Genomic DNA, 19,514 nt, shown 5'->3' with positions numbered 1-19,514 from the left:
TTGAAAAACAGTGCAGATTTGTATTTTTCACTACTTAACGTGGGATTACATGGGGAAGGTATCAGGTCACACTCATCATCATTTCCTTCTAACAGACAAAAAAGCTAAATCACCTGGGGATATTCAGACCACTCATCAAATCAGTAGAATGGCTAACAGAGGACAGGAATCCACACTGCTATTGAGTCTTATCCTCTACTCATTACACTGGACCATACACCCGTGTCGGGTTAGGATGGAGTTCCAAATAACTTTTTAGGACGTAATTGATCCACTTCATTAAAGAGGTTTTTCTTTAATTGTATCTCATTGCATGGGCTAATATTTTGTAAGAACATAGCAAATTAGTATTATATCAAGTTAATATCACAATGCCTATCACACTGTTCGATAAGTCTTGGCAATGTTGAATTAAGAAGCCAGTTAAGGAATTATGGATTTACGTACCTGTGGTATCCATCTGGAAGACACAAAGCTGGTCACTTCTATTACAGACAAGCCAGTTTGGGAAAGTTGATTGATAAATTCAATTTTTTTATCTGTAGGAACTATAACCTAGGAAAACATTAAAAGATGATTTTATAAGTAATTTGCATAGGGTCTACTGAAGCATAAATAGAAAATTAATTCCTAACTGAAAGCAAATACTCTTTAAGATTTATAAATTCAAGTAGCAACTGAGAACAAATATAATCATCTAATATGTGAACACCATAGATGTCTCTAGAATCTTAATAAATATTAATATTTAGATTTAGCATTTTAAATGAACTATGTAAAACAAGTATCAAACTACCTTTTCGTTCTGCAACCCATCCCGAGGTCCAACTTCTACTATTTTAACATACTCAGGAAGTCCAGATAACTGGGACGATTCCTGAAATGGAAAACACAAGGCAAGAAAAATAGATGACTGTTAAATCATCAAACTGGCTTATCTGAAAACTCAAACAATTTCATGTTGTCGGATTAAGTCCTCAGCCTAGAAAGTTAAGAAAGGCAAGAAATCAATACAATGACGTAATCCAGACATCAAGTTTACGTTACAAGCAACATGAGGTCATCTTTCTCTTACAACCCAATCATATTCAGTCTAATGATGATCAGAATCCAAAAAATAAATTTTTATTAATTAATAGAACTGTGGAGAAGGTGCCTCACTCAGAGTCGAAAGAACCCATTTGTTGAGTCATTCTATGTGTGATGATAAACTCACCATGGTTATTAGAATTCAAAAGAGCAGATCTTTGTATTCACAGGCTTCTACCAAGCACAGTCACACAGATGCCACACTCCATGCCCTGAAATTGCCGAGTGTGAATCCAGTTTCCTGGCATGTCCTAAGGAAGATGTGTCATTTCTTTCTTTCTTATGTCACAGGCACAACCAACACCTATATACAGCTTCCCAAAGGACAGATGCCCTCGTGCTGTAGGACCTAATCCTTGAATTCCCTGAGAAGAGCCTGGTTCCAGCCCAGTGGAACATTCTGTTCTACCTTCTGCCAAATCTGAAATCACAGAGGGTATGAACTCTGGAACTTCTGTCCCTGAAATAAGTACCATGGACACACCGTCTTCAGAAGGACACTAGGTTAAAACAAGAAAAGTAGACACTGACGTTCTCAACTTCACATTGCAATTAAAATTAGATGGAGGCTCCATCATTTCAGACTGAACAAACAAAACCTCCGGGTATCTCTGAGCCCAGTGAGACGTGGATAACCGATCATCAAAGTCTTCAAATGGAGAGCTGATGGAATTGACCTAGATCAGCAGGAACTATACTTCCAAGGTGCTTTTTTTTTTTTGTTTTTTGTTTTTTGTCTTGTCTTTCATAAGGGATGATGAACTTGGGCTAACCAGTTCGTATAGTCTCACTGTCCTGGTAACAGTCACGGGCATATAGTGATAAAGTGCTGCTTTGGATACAGGACCCAGGTTGATTCCATCACACAGAGAAATGCTCCCTGGCCCTTTTAGGGTCCAGAGCTGTTATTTAGTTTTCAGAGCATTCTGTGCTGACGAACTCAGCAAAAGGAATCCAGATGGTCCCTGTTACAATGTTTACACACCACCCTCCCCAATTTCCATGAAATCGGACAATTCAATAAGCAGAAATTAACCAAGGAGAAAAAGAATTTCTCCTTCCAGCATCTCCTCAGCAGGCTGTGATACATGTGGTCGGGAGGGTGGAGGGCTGAGCGGGGATGCACAGGGTTCCTCAACTTGAGGCTCAGTTTTGGATGATAATCACGAAATCATGCCTCGTTTGCAGGACGGACATCATTTCAACCTGGCAATAAAGGACCGGAATGGCAGGGGAAGGTAGAGAACATCAGACATGCTCACTCCTTTTTCTTCTTTCCTCCAGTCCTAAAACTACAGGAATGAAAAAACCAACAACAAAACGAGGCAATCTTAAACCACGAGGTCTCAATATCATGGATTGTTTCCCATAAGTGCCTTTTCAACAGCAATTAGTCTGGGGCATCCATGGATGAAGAGCACTGCTTTATTAAACAGCAATATTTCACCCCCCTCTAATAAAATAAACCTAATGTTTTTTTAAAGGTGATGACAATACCCTGAGTACAATGAAAGATCCTGGGACCTCAGTCTGCATGACTACTGTAGCTAGCAGGAGTGACAAGCAAAGAAATTACAGTATAAACCCCCACCAGTTTATGGCCATTTCAGTCAAAGCAGAATATGTGCTCACTGGATAATATTTTAGATTTCTTCTTGAATCTAATGCTACTCTTTTGTCTTTCTAGACACGGGTATGTATCCCCTCTACCCAAACACCAGAAAAATCAGAAGAAAGTTAAAACGTGTTCAGTAAATGCCAAGAGTAACAATTTCCCCTTTTCAACACCGTATAAATAAATAAACAATAGAGTCAAGAGAGACTTGTTGAGTGTTTGTGACATAAGAGCCCTCTCTTGGTATCTTTAGTCTCTTTCTGGGCATTACTCTGTACTGACTTTTCTAAGCAGCTCAGCTTTACGTAAATAATGCAATGCTCACTGTGCAAATCCATCCAAATGTACAGGCACATAGAATTCAGTGACTCTTCCCCCACCTCATGCCTCTTCTCAGACAGTCCCCTACCACATGCTCTCTGCTCCAAACTCTCTTACCATTCCCATCTAATTGGTACATTTATCACGGGTTCTACTTTAGTGTAAACCCAATACCCAGCCCTAGCCTGTGCTAAATAATTACTTGGGGATCATTATCACTGAATCTCTTCCATCATTGGCTTCATTAAAATTGTCACCTTTTCCCACCCAGTCTATTGCTCTAGCTCCCTCAAGTATCCTCCCTAATCTTGTTTTCCCATGACCCAAATCCTTCAGCCTACTACACTTCTTTAGTAGCAAGCATTACTTACCCCATCCCCCTCACCTCCCAACTCAGCCAATCAGAGTTCTTAGGATTCACCTGGCTTCCTCCCGTAAGGTTGGCCAAATTTCTTCCTTCTATACTCCCAGTAACTGTGGGACAGAGGAAAGAGAAATTTCTGCCCACATAAGGCTCATCTTAGCACTGGTTTTTACAATGGGTGGACCTGAGGCTGACCACTGGGTGGCCAAGGAAGTCCTCCCTCCCTGAGGAGAGTCACCACATGTCATCCCACCTTCATCCACAAAACTGTCAGAACCCATGGGGTATTACCCCACACGCTAGCTAGTAAGGAACACTGCCACTGTTTCCTGGAAGCTGGCGGAAGATATGCGACTCTTGAATCAGAGACCTTTTCACCTTCACAGCAGTAGCCGGACCACCACCATTTTCTTGCATCAAATTCCCTGAGCCTTGCAGGAGCTGTGCTTGGGGAACCCGAGCATGTCATCATGGGCAGTAAGCACGCCTGCCCTTTGCTCCAGGAAGACACACTGCCTCTAATACCCACGGCTGCCGGCTACACAAACATCTTGAGAAGGTACCTCCAAAGGGAGCCAATAAGACACGCAGACATGTGAGAGAGCCACGAAGAGCTGTTTCTCCACACTGTTGTCGTCCTCAATCAAAACTCTTCCTCATTATCCAAGATTCAACTGACAATCTACTCAAGAAAGACTTTTCTGACCTCCCCATCTAGAATTAAGTACAGCGGATCCCTGAACAACGTAGCAGTTAAGGGCACGAGCCCTCCATGCAGTCAAAAGTGTGTGTATAACATACAGCTGGCCTCCCGTGTATATGCAGTTCCCTCCTATCCACAGTTCTTCCCTAGCTGTGGTTCTCCACCTGCGGATTCAGCCAACCGCACATCACATCCGGCAGGACTGTATATTTACTACGGGAAAAAATCCACGTGTAAGTGGACCCGGGCAGTCCAAACCTGTGTTGCTCAAGGGTCAACCGTCATTTCATTTCTATGACCCTATAACATCTGTAGAGATTTTAAAATATATCTGTAATTCCTTCTCTGTCTGCCAACTTCCCATTTTTGGTTATAAACCTTCAGAATGGACACATAGTAAGCAGTTGACTAACACTGTTATGAATGAATGAATGAATTCACACCTAAAATTTACCGAAGTAATGTTGACCTTTCCTCTATACAACACATATTAGCCAGCATTATTTTAGTTACTGAATATATGGAAATGAGCCAAGCAAACAGAAATCTCTAGCCATAACAAGTTTACAGTTTAGTGACACAGGGACCTCTGGGCGGCCTTCTGAGAGTGGGGGCAGTTGAGGGGTTGGCATTTTTCTTACACACTGAGTATATGAGAGTTGACGAATGACTTGTATTAAGTTCCAAGGAATTGCGTTTTTAAAAAGTAGTCTGTTTCTGTTTTGTAGATGAGTTCATAATGTCCTTTTGTCTCTTTTCTTTTTTTTAGATTCCACATAAGAGTGATATCATGTGGCATTTTTCTTTCTCTTTCTGGCTGACTTCACTCAGAATGACGATCTCGCAGACTTAGGAAACACTCATGGTTACTGGGGAAAAGGGAGTGGGAACGGATAAATTTGAGAGTTTGAGATTTGCAAGTGTTAAACACTATATATAAAAATAGATTTTTTTTTTTAAAAAAGTAGTCTGCAGAAATGGGCACCACCATCTTTAAACAGGTCTATGGTCTCAATTTATTTTTATGGCATTAAAAGCCCCGTCACTGAGCTCCTTGTATCCTGTGTAACGTGGAGTAGTGTGTGATACTAGTGAAAACACAAAAGCTGTATTATCCAGAGTGAGGGTTTCAAAAAGCCACGTTATATGGGCTGAGTGTGTGCCCGCATTTGGCATCAAATTTCTAATGGTTCACTTCCATAGAAGAGCAACAAAAGCAATACTATCTTGCATTTATACGTCGCTTTATTATTGCAAAGCACTTTTCTATCTACGTTTCATCTGCGAAGCTACTCTGTGAGGCAAGCAGCCTGAAAGAGGAATTAAATGACTTTCTAAGGTTACCCAGCTACGTTCCCTGGCTCCTGTTTTCATTTTCTTTAGGATGAGATTAAATACATCACCAATTATTGAGCTTCGGTTGAAAAAACAAATAATGAACCATTCTTTTAGGCAAAACATAAATGCGCTCCTTCAACTCACATTTTTCAATTTTACATAAAATTAAATGGAAGGTGTCTTTTGATGGGACTTTCTCTGAAATTGTTAAGGAACACGTGTGTGTGTGTGTGTATATGTTATTATATTATATGTGTTTTATATATACTATAGCACACACATATATATAATTTCCCAAGACGGGTGGTTTCTATGTACACAATTGACCCTCCTGGTGGTGACATATATGATTATTTATTATTCAGTCTACAAACACGACTTTTCTTCCCCTAGGAAAATGACACGATCCACAGTAGAAATTCCTAGACAGAATCTTTTATGTTCTACTCACCTCATTTCTTGAGGAGTAATTCTATGTGCAAATAAAATCTTTATGGATATTGAAATATCTTGTTTCATAGCCAGTATTCCCCTGGAAAATGGCTACCATGGCCAAACCAAATGTTCCCACTACACAGAGGAAAAGTCTGAATCAGGAAATTGCATGATTTGCTTTTGAAATTAAACTGGACTTTTTAAGGGGGCACTGGACGTCCATTTTTCTGAAAGAATCTAACTCTGCCATCTCATCTGAAATATGCACATTTTCCAGTAAAGTCTCCACACTGTGCTATTTGTTATTTCCTAGAGTATTAATTTCTCTTTTAACCAAACAGTGTTGGAAACGCATAATGCACTGATGGAGTGGATGTTCACCGGAACCTTGGTTCTCTGGAGCAATCTAAAGATGGTTCTCTCCCTGGGGCCTTTCTAGGGTGAAGGGCTGAATCAGCAAAGCTGATATTTGGAACATTTCTTTCGGAATATTCATGCCCCAACGTTGATTCAAACGCAATCCTGGGCAGTTTAAGAAGAACTGATTTGTGGCCAAGTGAAAATAAGTTTGTAATATACAACTAAGCCATCTTATACTCCTTGAACAACACATCATACTTTACTGAATCGAAAGGTAAAGGAAGGTGTCCACTTTACCTTTTAGCAACTTTTGCACATCCAGAAGGGATATGTGCACTACTGTGTTCCCAACTGCATTCAGTCAGCATTTTAATTGAGATTCAAATCAAGTTCTAAAATGTGAACACTCCTCTGTACGTATGTGTAGTAATATCTGTTGTTGGCACTGGATGGAAAATCAGTGCTGGGTGTCCATGTAGAAATACAGCATGCTTAAATATGAATTCCCTCTGAAAATCTATAAATTTTATGAACACTTAGATAAATCCAGAGGAGTCACACAAAAAGCATAAGAATATTATAAAAGGATCATCTATCCTATATGGCAGATTGAAATGTATTTATTGAAATTAAAAATAAGGCTCTTAACATCTGCACCACATAAAGCCATTTCCCAGCTAAATAAGTCCCACTTTTAAAAGTGTCTTGAAGTAATAAATGCATACATATATATTTCATAATTATCCGTTAATTATTCTTTTAACACAAGAACATAGCTGCATTTAAAGAAAACAGTGTATGAGGACTGAAAATAGAGAATGCTGAAACAGATAATGTGAACAGTTTAGGAAATGAATATGGTGATAAAATAATAGAAACAAAATGAAAGTAAGACAAAGCACATATAAGGAGAAACAAATAGAAGAATTCAAGAACAGTAACTTTTAATGCAAGAATTTAATAAACTAATCAGCAGAGGCATCAACAAAAACATAGAAGTTCAAAAAAGAACAACTTCAACGCACTGATAGAGCGTGCACAGTTACATTTCTTTAAATGGTGGCTGTAACTGACATTATTGAGTTTCAAGAAATGAAATTATTTATTCCTGCATTCAAGGCAACTTAAGAATAAAAACAAAATAAACTTGATGGAAAAGTCCGCCAACCAGATCTATAAATTTTTCATTACTATTATCAGTGTTACTGTATTAAAGCGTAGGATAGTAATGAAAGTGTTAATTAGAAAATCACGAGAAGAAGTTTGACTTGAAATATTTTATGTATGAAAAGTTTCCTTTTCCTCAGGGTCTTCACTAATAACATTTTTATGAAACCGCTAAAATTGTTTTGCTTTCCATAAACACAGAAGCAGTCAAATTGATTGAAAATATGTGTATATATATTTGGGAGGGCTAAATCTCCCAGGATAAAATGTGATATATAATATGCCAAGTTCCATCACGGAAATATTTTTAGAATAAATTTCTGAAAAGAGTGGTTTAAAACAGAAAATGCCACTAACTATATTAAGCTAGTTATACAGGCAGCATGACCTTATAACCACAAAGTTTAAAAAACTATTGGGATGTATAAATTTGTCAGAGTTTTAGAGTTCATACTCGCAAATGTTACAGCAGTGCTTTTGCTGGAGAAGCCTGGCTTATTATTTGCTTAAGACACAATTCATTGCTTTAAATTCTTAAGTTGGGTTGTTATTACTGACAAAAAAGCAATACATGACTTTTTAGTTATGCTATGTTGGTTGTATAACAATAGCAAATGGGAAAATCATATCATAGATGTGTTGAGTTTTCAGCTTTATAACAGTCTTCTTTTAAGTTCAATAATGCTATTCGGCCATCCACAGAATCCATTCAAACTCCGAATAAAAATGTTCAGATCTTAATGAAGCCTCTCCATCAAAAGACTCCTTTATGTAATGTGCATTTTCTGATTGGCAAAAATCAGTCAAAATGCCTAAGCACTGGCATGGTTATACACATTAGTACCAAAACAGATTACCTAATTAATAAACGATGGTGCCTCACACCTCACCACGTGTAAAGGGTTTTCGATACCTGTTACAAATGAACTGATGCACACTAAAGATGGCAGAATAAGAGGTTGATGAAATACTGCCGTGGGCTAGCGAGGTTAGGTGAAGTCTGCACCACTGGAAATGCTGATTTCTGTTACGAATGGTGGTGTGCTGCTGCGGTGTGCTGCTTGGATACCCCTTCCAGGACTGAGATGTTCCAGAAGCTAGAGGTTGGGCAGCTGTTGGCATCTCCCTGAACCCTGCCTCAGGAATTGCTCTCAGCTAAAGTAAGCCACCTTCCCCCAAGTCATGTCCCCTCCCGGCGATCACCCCATGAGTGGATGATGGAGTGGCATAAAAGCCCAGCTCCTCTTCCCCAGGGAGGACAACTCAGCTCAGGAGAGGCCTGGGGGACTGACGGAGGCCTTTGGGGATGACCACATCACAGCCCGCTTCTCCCTCTGCTGGTCCCACCTCCCTCCCTTCCCCACAGGTACTGAATCAAGGCCACAACCTCCTGCACACAAATCTGCATCTGAGACTTTGTCTCCTGGGAACCAGACCTAAGGATGTTGGTGCCAGAAGGCAACTGAGGAAGCAGTCTCTAAAATGGGATTCGGGAGCTAGGTCATTTGCTGGTGATTTTTCAGCTGATTCTCATCCTTGGAAATAGCTGAGGACGCTACCAGTCCCTGGAAACCTGCAGCCATGTTTAGATTACTCAAAGATGTACTGGTTCCCAGTGCGGGTAGCTTTGCCCCACCAGGGGTATGTGGCCATGTCTGGAGTTATTTTTGGTTGTCATGTGTCACTGCTGGAATCTAGCTGGAAGAGATCAGGAATACCGCTAGACCTGTTACAGTGCACAGGACAGGCCTCCAGAACGGAGTTATGCCGCCCAAAACGTCTCGAGGTTCAGGCACGCTGAAAAATACAACTGAAATGAACCAAGGAGGCAGTTATCAGTTAGCCGAGGTTCATCACCTCTGCAGAAATCCCCTTGCCTGGCGTACATATCTGAGCCCATTTTCAGACCGAAAAACCAACTACCTAGAAAAAGCTGATTCCCACAAGGAAGTTTCCAAGGGACCTGCAGTCAATCACTTGAGTAAGTCTACACTGTGCAAAGGGGATACCAAACATTCCAGCCTCCTGGACACAAGGTCCCAGTTGACATTAATACTTGGGGTGCAAAGTGTCATTACACCCCTTGTTAGAATGGAGAGTAGGAGGGCCACATAATAAACAGAGCCCTGGAGCCCTACATCCCTATGGTCATTTTCCAGTCCCTGGACGTATCTTTGGAACAGACATATCTGACAGCCAGATCATCCTGGACCACACACTCATTCTTTGACCTATAATACAAGGCCTATCCTGGAGCTAGTTTTTATGTCACATCGTGGGAGCAAGTGGAGGCTTTTGAGACTGTTCATTCCTCCCACTCAGCCAAGACAGGAAGGAAGGAAGGGAGGGAGGGAGGGGGGAAAAAGAGAAGAAAAGAAAAGGAAAAAAAGAGGAAAAAAAGAAAAGTGAAAACAAAAGAAGAAAAGGAAAGGAACAGAAAGAAACAACAACAAAAAAAGAGGCAAAAGGCAATTTTGGGAGAACTAGGAAAATTGGCAGAGATTTTTGCCATCCTCAGGTACTTAGGTACTTGGATGCAGGCATGATGACCCCATCATAAACCCATTTTTTTTTCAGTTTTATTGAGTTTGAACAGACAAAATTTTAAGACATTTAAAATATACACTGTGATGTTTTGATATATGTACACATGGTGAAAGGATTTCCCCCATCAAGTTAAGTAACACATGCATCACCTCTCATTTTTTTTTTTTGGTAGGAATATTTAAGTCCTACCCTCTTAGCAAATTTCCATCACATAACACAGCGATATCAACTACAGTCACCATGTCATACATTACACATGAGATCTTCAGACTGGATTCATCTTATAACTGAACGTCTGTACCCTTTACTGACCTCTCCCTGTTCTCCCCACCCTCTAGCCCCTGGTCACCATTTTTCTGCTCTCTGATAAATCCATGTTAATCACCAGTACAACCTCTACCAAATCCCAAACATGTTAAGATTCTGAAGGTTGACAGTGGACTATCAAACTCAATTCCAATTGTAGTGTCTGCGCCAGCAGGTGGTATCTTTGCAAAAACAAATAAACTCTGCCTCAGGTACAGGCATGTAGCCACTGATCGAGAGAGTCCATTCTTTTCTATACCTTAATGGGAAGGAAAACGTACACAATTTCCACTGTTCAGGACAAACAACGTCACACATTCACAGGATTTTCCCAGGGCTACAGTAACTCTCCCACCATCCACCATAATGTTTCAAGGGGTCTGAAATATCTGGACTTTCCTGCAGAACATTGCACTGATCCACCACATCAAAGAACAGTTCATCAAAATTCTAATGAGATGAAAAGCTACTCAATGAATGTGCCTTAAGAAATTATAAAAGTGATTCAGGGGACTTTGGGGTCATGTTTTTAATGCAGACATCTAAAAACAAACAAAACAAAATAAAAATGATCACTGAAACTCCGTACACAATTCAAAGTACCAAACAGTCTGATGAACACCACAGCCAAGCCACCTCTGTAGGACACTGTGTTGGCCAAAATGTCAAGCATGACTATGACCACTCCTCCATTTCAGACTCAGGGCGGACAAACAGGAATCAAACATGGTGGTCTCTCACCATGAGTCCAAGTACGGGGGACTGGCTCCACAGCACAGCCACCTCCTCCAGGATCTCCTCCCCAGGTACATAGATCAGTTAGATACTACTACTATCCAGGGAGGTACCACTATCTAAAGATCTCTAAGGATCCACTATCATCAATGACTGAACCTAGCACCCAAGACAAAAATCCAGCCTTCACTGACTCCTCTATAAAATGGAGTTCATGATAGTTACACAGAGCATGGGCAAAGACAAGCATAGTGCTGTACACACAATAGCCATGAGGCAAATCAGAGGCGCCGGTAATCACTGTTCTGTTCATTTACTCATTCATTTAGTTCTGACTGGACACAATATATGCAAGACCGTATGGTAGAACTTGGTCTAAGAAAAGAAAGCCCATTTTGGTACAGAGATCAATTTTAAAGAGTTATTCTACTGAAAACATTCCCAAAATAAAACCTTAGTTCCTCGAGTAGCTTTGTTTCTAACACCACTATGGAAGTAAATCTTAGACGTCTCCTAAAAAAATGAAGGTGTAGTCAAGACATGGAAGCAGCCTAAATGTCCATCAGATGGCCAGATGACTGGATAAAGATGATGTGGTATATATGCAATGGAGTACTACTCAGCCATAAAAAAGAATGACACAATGTCATTTGCAGCAACATGGATGAACCTGGAGATCATCATACTAAGTGAAGTCAGCCAGAAAGAGAAAGAAAAATACCATATGATATCACTTATACGTGGAATCTTTAAAAAAAAAGATACGAACTTATTTACAAAACTGAAACAGACTCACAGATACAGAAGACAAACTTACAGTTACCAGAGGGTAAAGGGGGAAGATAGCAGGATAAATTGGGAGTTTGAGACTTGCAGATACTAACTACTATATATAAAATCGATAAACAACAAGTTTCTTCTGTACAGCACAGGGAACTATACTCAATATCTTGTAATAGCCTATAATGAAAACAAATATGAAAAGGAATATATTTACATGTATATATATAACTGAATCACTATGCTGTACATCAGAAATTAACACAACATTGTAAGTCAACTATACGTCAATACAAAAAGCAAAGAGAAAAAGACTACAAAAAATGATGGTGTACACGTATGTACATGTATAACTGAGTCGCTTTGCCATACACACAAAACTAACATTGTAAATGGACTACAGTTCAATAAAAAATAAGAATTAAAAAAAAAATGAAAGCACGGTAAGTCAGCCACCGTGGTGGCGAAAAAATCCTGGAGACAAACCACTGGGCTCTCCCATGTTCTGATGCTCAGAACTGAGAAAATCACTTAATTACTCATCCTCATTCTCCTCTGTTTAAAGTGGGAATTTGACTCTTTTCTGAGTACTTTTGTTTGTTTGTTTTTTGTTTTTGTTTGGTTTTTTTGTGAAGATTAAATAAGACTGAAAATAGCAAGCATTTATGTAGCACAGTGCTTGATCAATGTTTACCTTCTGCCCTTCTTCAGGCTCCCCTGAAGACATGAGAAGTATTTTCTAATACTCTGAAAGCAGGCTAGCTTAAAAGTTTCCCATTTATCATTTTACAATGTACCTACTTGTTTAAAATGTACAATGAAAGGAATTATTGTTGATAGCCGATTACCTGACATAATCAGAAATAATCCCTGGAAATTATTCAAGGTCTTTCAGCAAGGAGCTCAAAATACTTTAGAGACATTAGCGCACTTTGGAGCCTGCCAACAATTTTATCCCCTTCCAGCGCCGACACCCCCGACTCCACCCATCCTGTTCCACTTGGCACTGTCAACCTCAGTTTGGACCTTTAAGAGGCAACAGAGAGGTACTCACTTCATCAGGAGAGTAAATAAGAGCTCATATTCAAACCTGGCAGCCTGGTGCTATAAATGAGCGTGGCGGTCACAGCTATTTATTTGTTGGAAATGTTTTTATGGAAAAAATATGAATGTAAAAGGCAAATTAAATACAGTAATAATTCTGACTGGCATCACAGGCTGAGAAACCAGAGTACCAGAAACAGCCCTCTCTCTCCTCTTCACAAGCAAGATCTTAATTTCTTCTTTCACCCCAGGGAGACTCCTTTCAAATTCCAAGAGTGGTTTGGGGTTATAGAAGATCTACATTTTTTTTTAACATAGATCTTGTGGAATCCAGAGCTGGCAGATGAATGGTTAGACATTCATCCCACAGCAATAAGGTTTCAGTTGACCCCCACCCTTCAGCCAAAGAGATTTTGCAATGCCTTCAAGTAACTCAATTACTCATTTTGTCATTATTCTTGGAGTACATTGTTACTCTAAGTGCCACTATATTTAATGAAATGTAGAAGCTTCTTGACTTCAAAATCTGTCAGAACTTTTAGAAACCACATCAGTTGGGACATTCAAATATAAGGGTAATGAAATCAAAACAATGAGGTATCACCTCACACCAGTCAAAATGGTCATCACTGAAAAGTCCACAAACAATAAACGCTAGGGAGGGCATGGAGAAAACGGAACCCTCCTACACTGCTAGTGGGAATGCAGTTTCATGCAGCCACGATGGAGAACAGTAAGGAAGTTCTTAAAAAAACTTAAAATGGACTTACCATATGATCCAGCAAGCCCGCCCTTGAGCATATATTTGAGGAAACTCTAATTCGAAAAGATACAAGCACCCTATTGTTCACAGCAGCACTGTTTACAACAGCCAAGACATGGAAGCAACCTAAATGTCCATCGACAGATGACTGGATAAAGAAGAGGTGGTATATTTATACAATGGAATACTAGTCAGCCATAAAAAAGAATGAAATTATGCCATGTGCAGCAACATGGATGGACCTGGAGATTGTCATACTAAGCGAAGTAAGTCAGACAAAGAAAAATGCCATATGATACCACTCATATGTGGAATCTAAAAAAAAAAGAATGACACAAATGAACTCATTTACAAAACAGAAACAGACTCACAGACATAGAAAATAAACTATGGTTACCAGTGGGAGAAGCGGGTAAGGAGTGATATATTTTATCAATTTTGTAGTTGATGATGGTGGACTGATACTGAAGCATAATCACATAGATTTTTTTTTTAAGGTGACATAAGATAGAGCAGTGGTTCTCAAACTCCGGTCCTCGGAACGGAAGCACCGCCATCATCTGTGAGCTGGTTAGACCTGCAAATTCATGGCCCAACCTGACCCAGGGAATCAGAATCTCTGGAGAAGGTCCCAGGAAACCGTGTTAACACTAAGCTCTACAGGGGATTCACAGGCACGTTAAAAGTCGAGAAATACCAATCTAAAGGAAGAGTCTAAACAAAAGATGACTTAAGGCCATCATGCTTTTGCAGGAAACAGCTGGAATTAGGAGATTTGGCTCAGTCTTAAATTGTAGGGACCTTCCTTTCTTATTTCTAAAAAGGAACCTACATTAACTGAGATTGTAGAACTAAGAGCAAACTTTTAAAAATGAGGTTATTAGATAACACAGTTTAATTATACCCCAAGCTGTTAATATCAGCGTGTGGAAGAAATGAACAGTTTTCATAAACACTGCATCCTGTGTGTTTAGAGTAAGCAGTTTGTTGGGATAGTTCGGTTTATTGACTAAAATGAAGCAATGCAGCCGAAATGAACTGTTTAAACACAGAAGAAAAGGCAACTTTACCAAGCAACCTGACGGATTCGGTGAGAAGTCAGCTTTCCAAATAGAAGCTTAGTTTGCTTAGCTGGAAGGCATCAGGAATAATTAGTCATTGCACGTAACCTGTTCGTTAACTCTTCCTCTGAGGGGAAACTGAAAATCGGCCACTGTGTATGGCCACTGTGTTTTGTTTTGTTTTGTTTCTTTTAAGAGAAATTGAAAGGGAGAACACTGATTTATTGCCGAAAATGTCCGATAAAGGGTGCATCCAAGTTAAGCAGAGCAGCGCGTAATTTTTGTTCTTTGTTTTGATGTTTCAGTCTGCAGATGTTTGCTGTTTTTGTAAGGAAATAATGGTGTTAGCCATGAGTTTTCTTGGAAAGAGCAAGCTTAAAAGCTTTGGAGTGCTGGAATCCCAGTCTGCCCCGCCAATGGAACACGGACGGAATGGTAGGTGAGGTGCCTGGGGAGTCATTCCTCAGCAGCATCTGGAAGGAAACAATAAGTGCCGGAGGGTTTACTTTTCAGGCAAATGATTAAAAGGCGATTAAGTGAAGGTGTTAGGACGTGAGGGAGGGGAAGATGCACTGAAGCTGGATATATAAAATGGAACAGAGGGATTATGGCAAGGACTTAACAGAATGAACCGTAGATCACAGCTGAACGTATAAAAAAAGCTGGAATTGGAATTGGGACAGAGCAGCTTACAGGTATCATGTGAAACAGAACATGCAACTCACATAAGACAGAACGTACTGGGACGTGGCTGTGAGGAACAGCAAGAGACAGTGACGACGTCCGGTTATTCACAGCCACTGGCTAGCGTCTCTCAGAGCTGGAAAGACGTCCTGCTACTATCCCTTTATAGGCTCACCCTGATCGTACTAGCCGTCCTTTAAAGTCCTGAGAAAGCTCTGGGTTTTGGAAATGGAAATCCAAGGCTCTGATCAAGCGAGTGGTTTGACCTCAGCAGTGACGCTGACTCGTTCATCATGTGGAAGATAGCGTTGCTTTCCACTAGTTCACACGATCGCATCTTCCTGCCCGTTCCTCACACCTACTCACAGTTCCCCACTCCCCACTGCCAAAGAATGCATGAATGAATAAAGGAAGGAAGGTAGGAGGGAATAAATACGATTCTCTGTTTAGTTTAGAGCATACGGGCTGAAAGCTAGTTTATTTCTCCCCCAGAAGACTCAAGTTGATCCTGAAACAGAAAACCAAGCTTTCTTTGAATACGAGTTTTTTTTTTTCTGGATGCCAGCTATTTGAGCATCCGGAAAAGTTAGCAGTTAAAAAGATAAGGCAGCACTTTGGGAACAAGTGCCCGACTCTATCCCCAGTCTTCCTTCCCAGCAGCCCACTAAAGTTCCTTGAGTCTCAGTCTGTGGAAACTCTGCAAACACAAGGCTCAACCTCCACTCCAGGCTCAAAGTCTGAGAACTGGGTTTGATTAGGCAGGGTGCGTAAACACCGTGACACACGGCTTCACACTGTCGGCGCCTTAAAACCATCACAGATGAATTCTTGCCCAAGTCCGGTGGGGAGGATTTGCCACTCAGGGCCCCAGGCTCCTTCTTGCTTGGTCCTGCCCTGCTCTTGGTCCTCCCCACTGAGAGGAGGGGGAGAAAGTCCATGTGAGAAACACACCTTCTTCGTACCTCTTCTCTCCAGAAGCGACACCTCTTCCTTTGCTCTGTTGTCAAGAATTCACTGGATCGGTCACACCCAGAGGGGAGGGGGCGGGGACTGGGGGCTACAGCCCCCACCACAGACACTTAACCTTCCCACCACCTCTCTAGACAGGCTCTTTTTCTGCATTTTAAAAAAAAATGTAAATCAGCTGGGGCACATTCAAGGACAAGCTAACTGGTCAAATTAAATAGAGGGCTGTGGCGGAGAGGGCAGAGCTCACTGGTAGAGCGTGTGCTTAGCATGCACGAGGTCCTGGGTTCAATCCCCAGGACCTCCATTAAACAAATGAATAAATAGGCCTAATTACCTCCCCTCCAAAATAAAAAATAAACAAGTGAATAAATAAATTTTTTTAAAAATGGAGGGCCAGATAAGTAGTATGTGCTCCACAATAAAACTTTGGAACAAAAAGCCCCATTGAATGCTGCTGAAATACCTCTCTGGCTTCTCCTCCAGTCCAGTCTTGGCCAACGTCTGGCTCTTTGGACTGGCATTCCCTTGGGACAATCATTTCATCCTCTGAGGAATCCCAGGTGGCTAAAATGCGTCTTCGGGGTGGTTCCATTGGCAGGTGAAAGATACAGCCCCAGATTTGTTCAGGGCTCCCTCAAGGTGATGGGAGGTAGCACGCGGATGACCAAGATCGCAGTCCTGACAGATGGTCTACAAGGTCAAACAAGCTTTGATGGGCTTTGGGAAGGAGCAGCGGTTTGGATAATTCTGAGGATGGTGGGCCCGCTGACGGATAGAAGATTTTTAAATGTTCTGCTCGGAGGGGAAGCCAGGTTGGAAACAGGACTCCTGGTCCAGGACACTGCCTGGACCTCACCCTCATTTCCACAGAAATGTTCCACAGAAACGCAGAAGCTGGAAAAGGCTTAGCCCCTAGGCGGGGTCCACGTCCTGGGGTCTGGGGGGTTCTGGCTTTGCTTATCTGTGACTGCTCTTGGTCACTGTCGTCACATGGAGGCACCGTGAGAATTCTACGCAGGGACAGAGACGGGAACCTAGGTTCTCAGTGTGAAAAGTCTGCGTTCTGGTCGGGGAAGAAGGAAGGCGGTGTGTGATTAAGTCTGTGTATCTTCAAAGTAAATGAAGCAGGAAGTTTCAGTGAGAGGGTCACACAGTATGATCCACAAGGGTGCGCTGAAAGTAAATGGGACAGTATTCACTACCCCAGGGCCACGGCGTAAATCGGGACCACTTCAAGCCAAGGGGATGTGTGGCCACTGCACATTTAAGACACCGATAACGCGTTTATCTAATCACCGTCCTTCCAAATATTTAACAGCCCTCCTTTAAGAAAAGTTCACCTTGATACCCAACCTCCTATTTCGGTTAATTCCTGGGGTTAAATAAAAAGCATCAGAAACATTTATCTTTGTAGGATAACCCTTTCCATATGGGTTATAAAACTGCCCCTTTGCTTTCTACACTCAAGGCTAAATATTCTCGGTGTTTTTCACTTTCTTTCATCCGTTCTGGAAGCAGCTATGTTAACCACTTTGCAGACCTTTTCTAAGTTCTTTGCCTCGTTTAAAGGAGATCGATGTGGGACTGTTCCCCAGCTGGGTCCCAACCAAATCCTGAGTGAGGCATGAGTGTTACAGACTGACCCCAACTGGATACAACTTTGATCCAAGTATCCCACTGCTCACTTGTTCGCCTTGAGAATAGAAGGTTGGGGAAGGAATTCAGCAGTCTCCTAGTGTATGAAACCCTGTTCGGTACAGTGTGGGTCCCAGCTGTGCTCCCTTCGGGCGACAAAATTTATTGACTGTTAGCCACTATGAATACAAATAGATTAAAAAATAAATTTCTTCTGTATAGCACATGGGACTATATTCAGTATCTTGTAATAATCTTTAATGAAAAAGATTAAGAAAATGAATATATGCACGTACGTGCATGACTGGGAAGTTCTGCTGTACACTAGAAACTGACACATTGTAACTGATTACTTGCTTCAATAAAAAAACAAAGAAGAAGAGAGGTTGGTGTCATCACCACCACCATCACCACCACCACCACCAACATGGCTGTCATCATTATATAATCTCCCAAACTCCTGGTAAAAATACTTTATTGACAGTTAACATAATATTATGACTCTCCTATATTCTTAAATGTGTCCCACGTAATAAGTCAGTTGCAAATCTAGTGCAGGTATGCTAAAGTAATACTCCTGCCCCTAAATCATACTTTTGCATTAAGACAAATGATTGATGTTCTACTTAACAAGTTATTACTACATCATTTCCATCAAAAGGTCAACATCTGTATACATTCTTCAGAGAGCAAATCGATTTAAGAGAGCAGGCTCTCAAGAGAGGAGTATTTTCGCAAGCTTACGTTCCATCTCCTTTAGCTGATGTGTTCCTTTCAATATTTCCTAATACATTCAGCAGAATTATATTGAATTAAATATTAAAATCTTGTCGTAAGGGAATGGGGACTAAGCGAGAGCAGACCTTCACGGGTGAAACTCAGAATAACTACATCTGTTTCTCCAAGGGTCTTGCAAATGTCTTTTGAACACAGCCCTCCAACCCAGGCAGAGAGATCCAAATTGCCCTTGGCTTTGGTTTGACCAGGTCCCCGGCTTTCTGTAAAATACGAGGTCTGAACTGTGACATAGCATTTAAAAAAAAAAATCAGAGAATCCTTGGCACGCATATAAAAATTCTCAAAAGGCAGAAACTGTGTCTAACTAAAATAAGACTCATATTTTGACTTCGACATTAACCTCCGATCGGCTTCTATTTCACAGTGAAATGGAAACAGATCAAGGAAAGAATTTAAAAAGCGAATGCCAGACTCTGCACACCCCGTGGGTTACAGATGTAAGGAGGTGGTGGCAGGGGGCCACTCCGCTTCCTTCAAGATCCAAAACCATTTGGAAGGAAACTGCAGAAGGAAAGACGTCTGATGGACACATTCTCCTTGGGGTCTCTTGCCTCCTCGTTTGCCAAGCTTCCTAGACCCCATTGGTTGTTAATAAAGTTCACCAAGGAGACCTTCGGAAAGGCTGATTTCACAGAGGGAAAGGACATTAAAGGCGTTTTTATGTAGTTGCAGTTTCCTTCCATCTGCATTTCCCTACTTCACAAGCCCAAGGCAGCATGACATGGAAAGTTACAAGCAACAGGTGACATTCGACGCCCTTACTATCAGTGGGGATGCTCAGCCCAGGCTGAATCCAAAAC

The 19,514-nt window shown here is 41.1% G+C and overlaps 1 protein-coding gene and 1 long non-coding RNA gene across 6 annotated transcripts in view; one reads left to right on the top strand and one right to left on the bottom strand.

Moving 5' to 3' along the window:
• Window positions 1–19,514, bottom strand: part of HMGCLL1 (3-hydroxy-3-methylglutaryl-CoA lyase like 1) — a 126,291-nt gene that overhangs the window by 85,268 nt on the left and 21,509 nt on the right. For 4 of the 5 annotated variants that reach the window (XM_072944787.1, XM_072944786.1, XM_072944784.1 and 1 more), the window contains exons 2-3: window positions 797–877; window positions 448–555 (exon numbers count right to left, since the gene is read on the bottom strand). Coding sequence is in view for 4 of the 5 variants with exons in the window: in XM_072944786.1 (XP_072800887.1) it covers window positions 448–555; window positions 797–877 (189 nt within the window). In the remaining variant the exon portion in view is untranslated. Of the gene's footprint in view, window positions 1–447; window positions 556–796; window positions 878–1,216; window positions 1,305–19,514 lie in introns of those variants that run through there. The other variant, XM_072944785.1, reaches the window with a different exon arrangement.
• Window positions 1,704–2,905, top strand: LOC140687668 (uncharacterized). The gene is made up of 2 exons (XR_012062090.1): window positions 1,704–1,794; window positions 2,278–2,905. It is a non-coding gene; the product is annotated as an uncharacterized lncRNA (long non-coding RNA).

The sequence above is a fragment of the Vicugna pacos genome, chromosome 20 (genome assembly GCF_048564905.1).
Source record: "Vicugna pacos chromosome 20, VicPac4, whole genome shotgun sequence".
Taxonomy (NCBI): domain Eukaryota; kingdom Metazoa; phylum Chordata; class Mammalia; order Artiodactyla; family Camelidae; genus Vicugna; species Vicugna pacos.
Note: the sequence above shows the minus strand (reverse complement) of the source record. Positions and strands in the feature narration are given on the sequence as shown.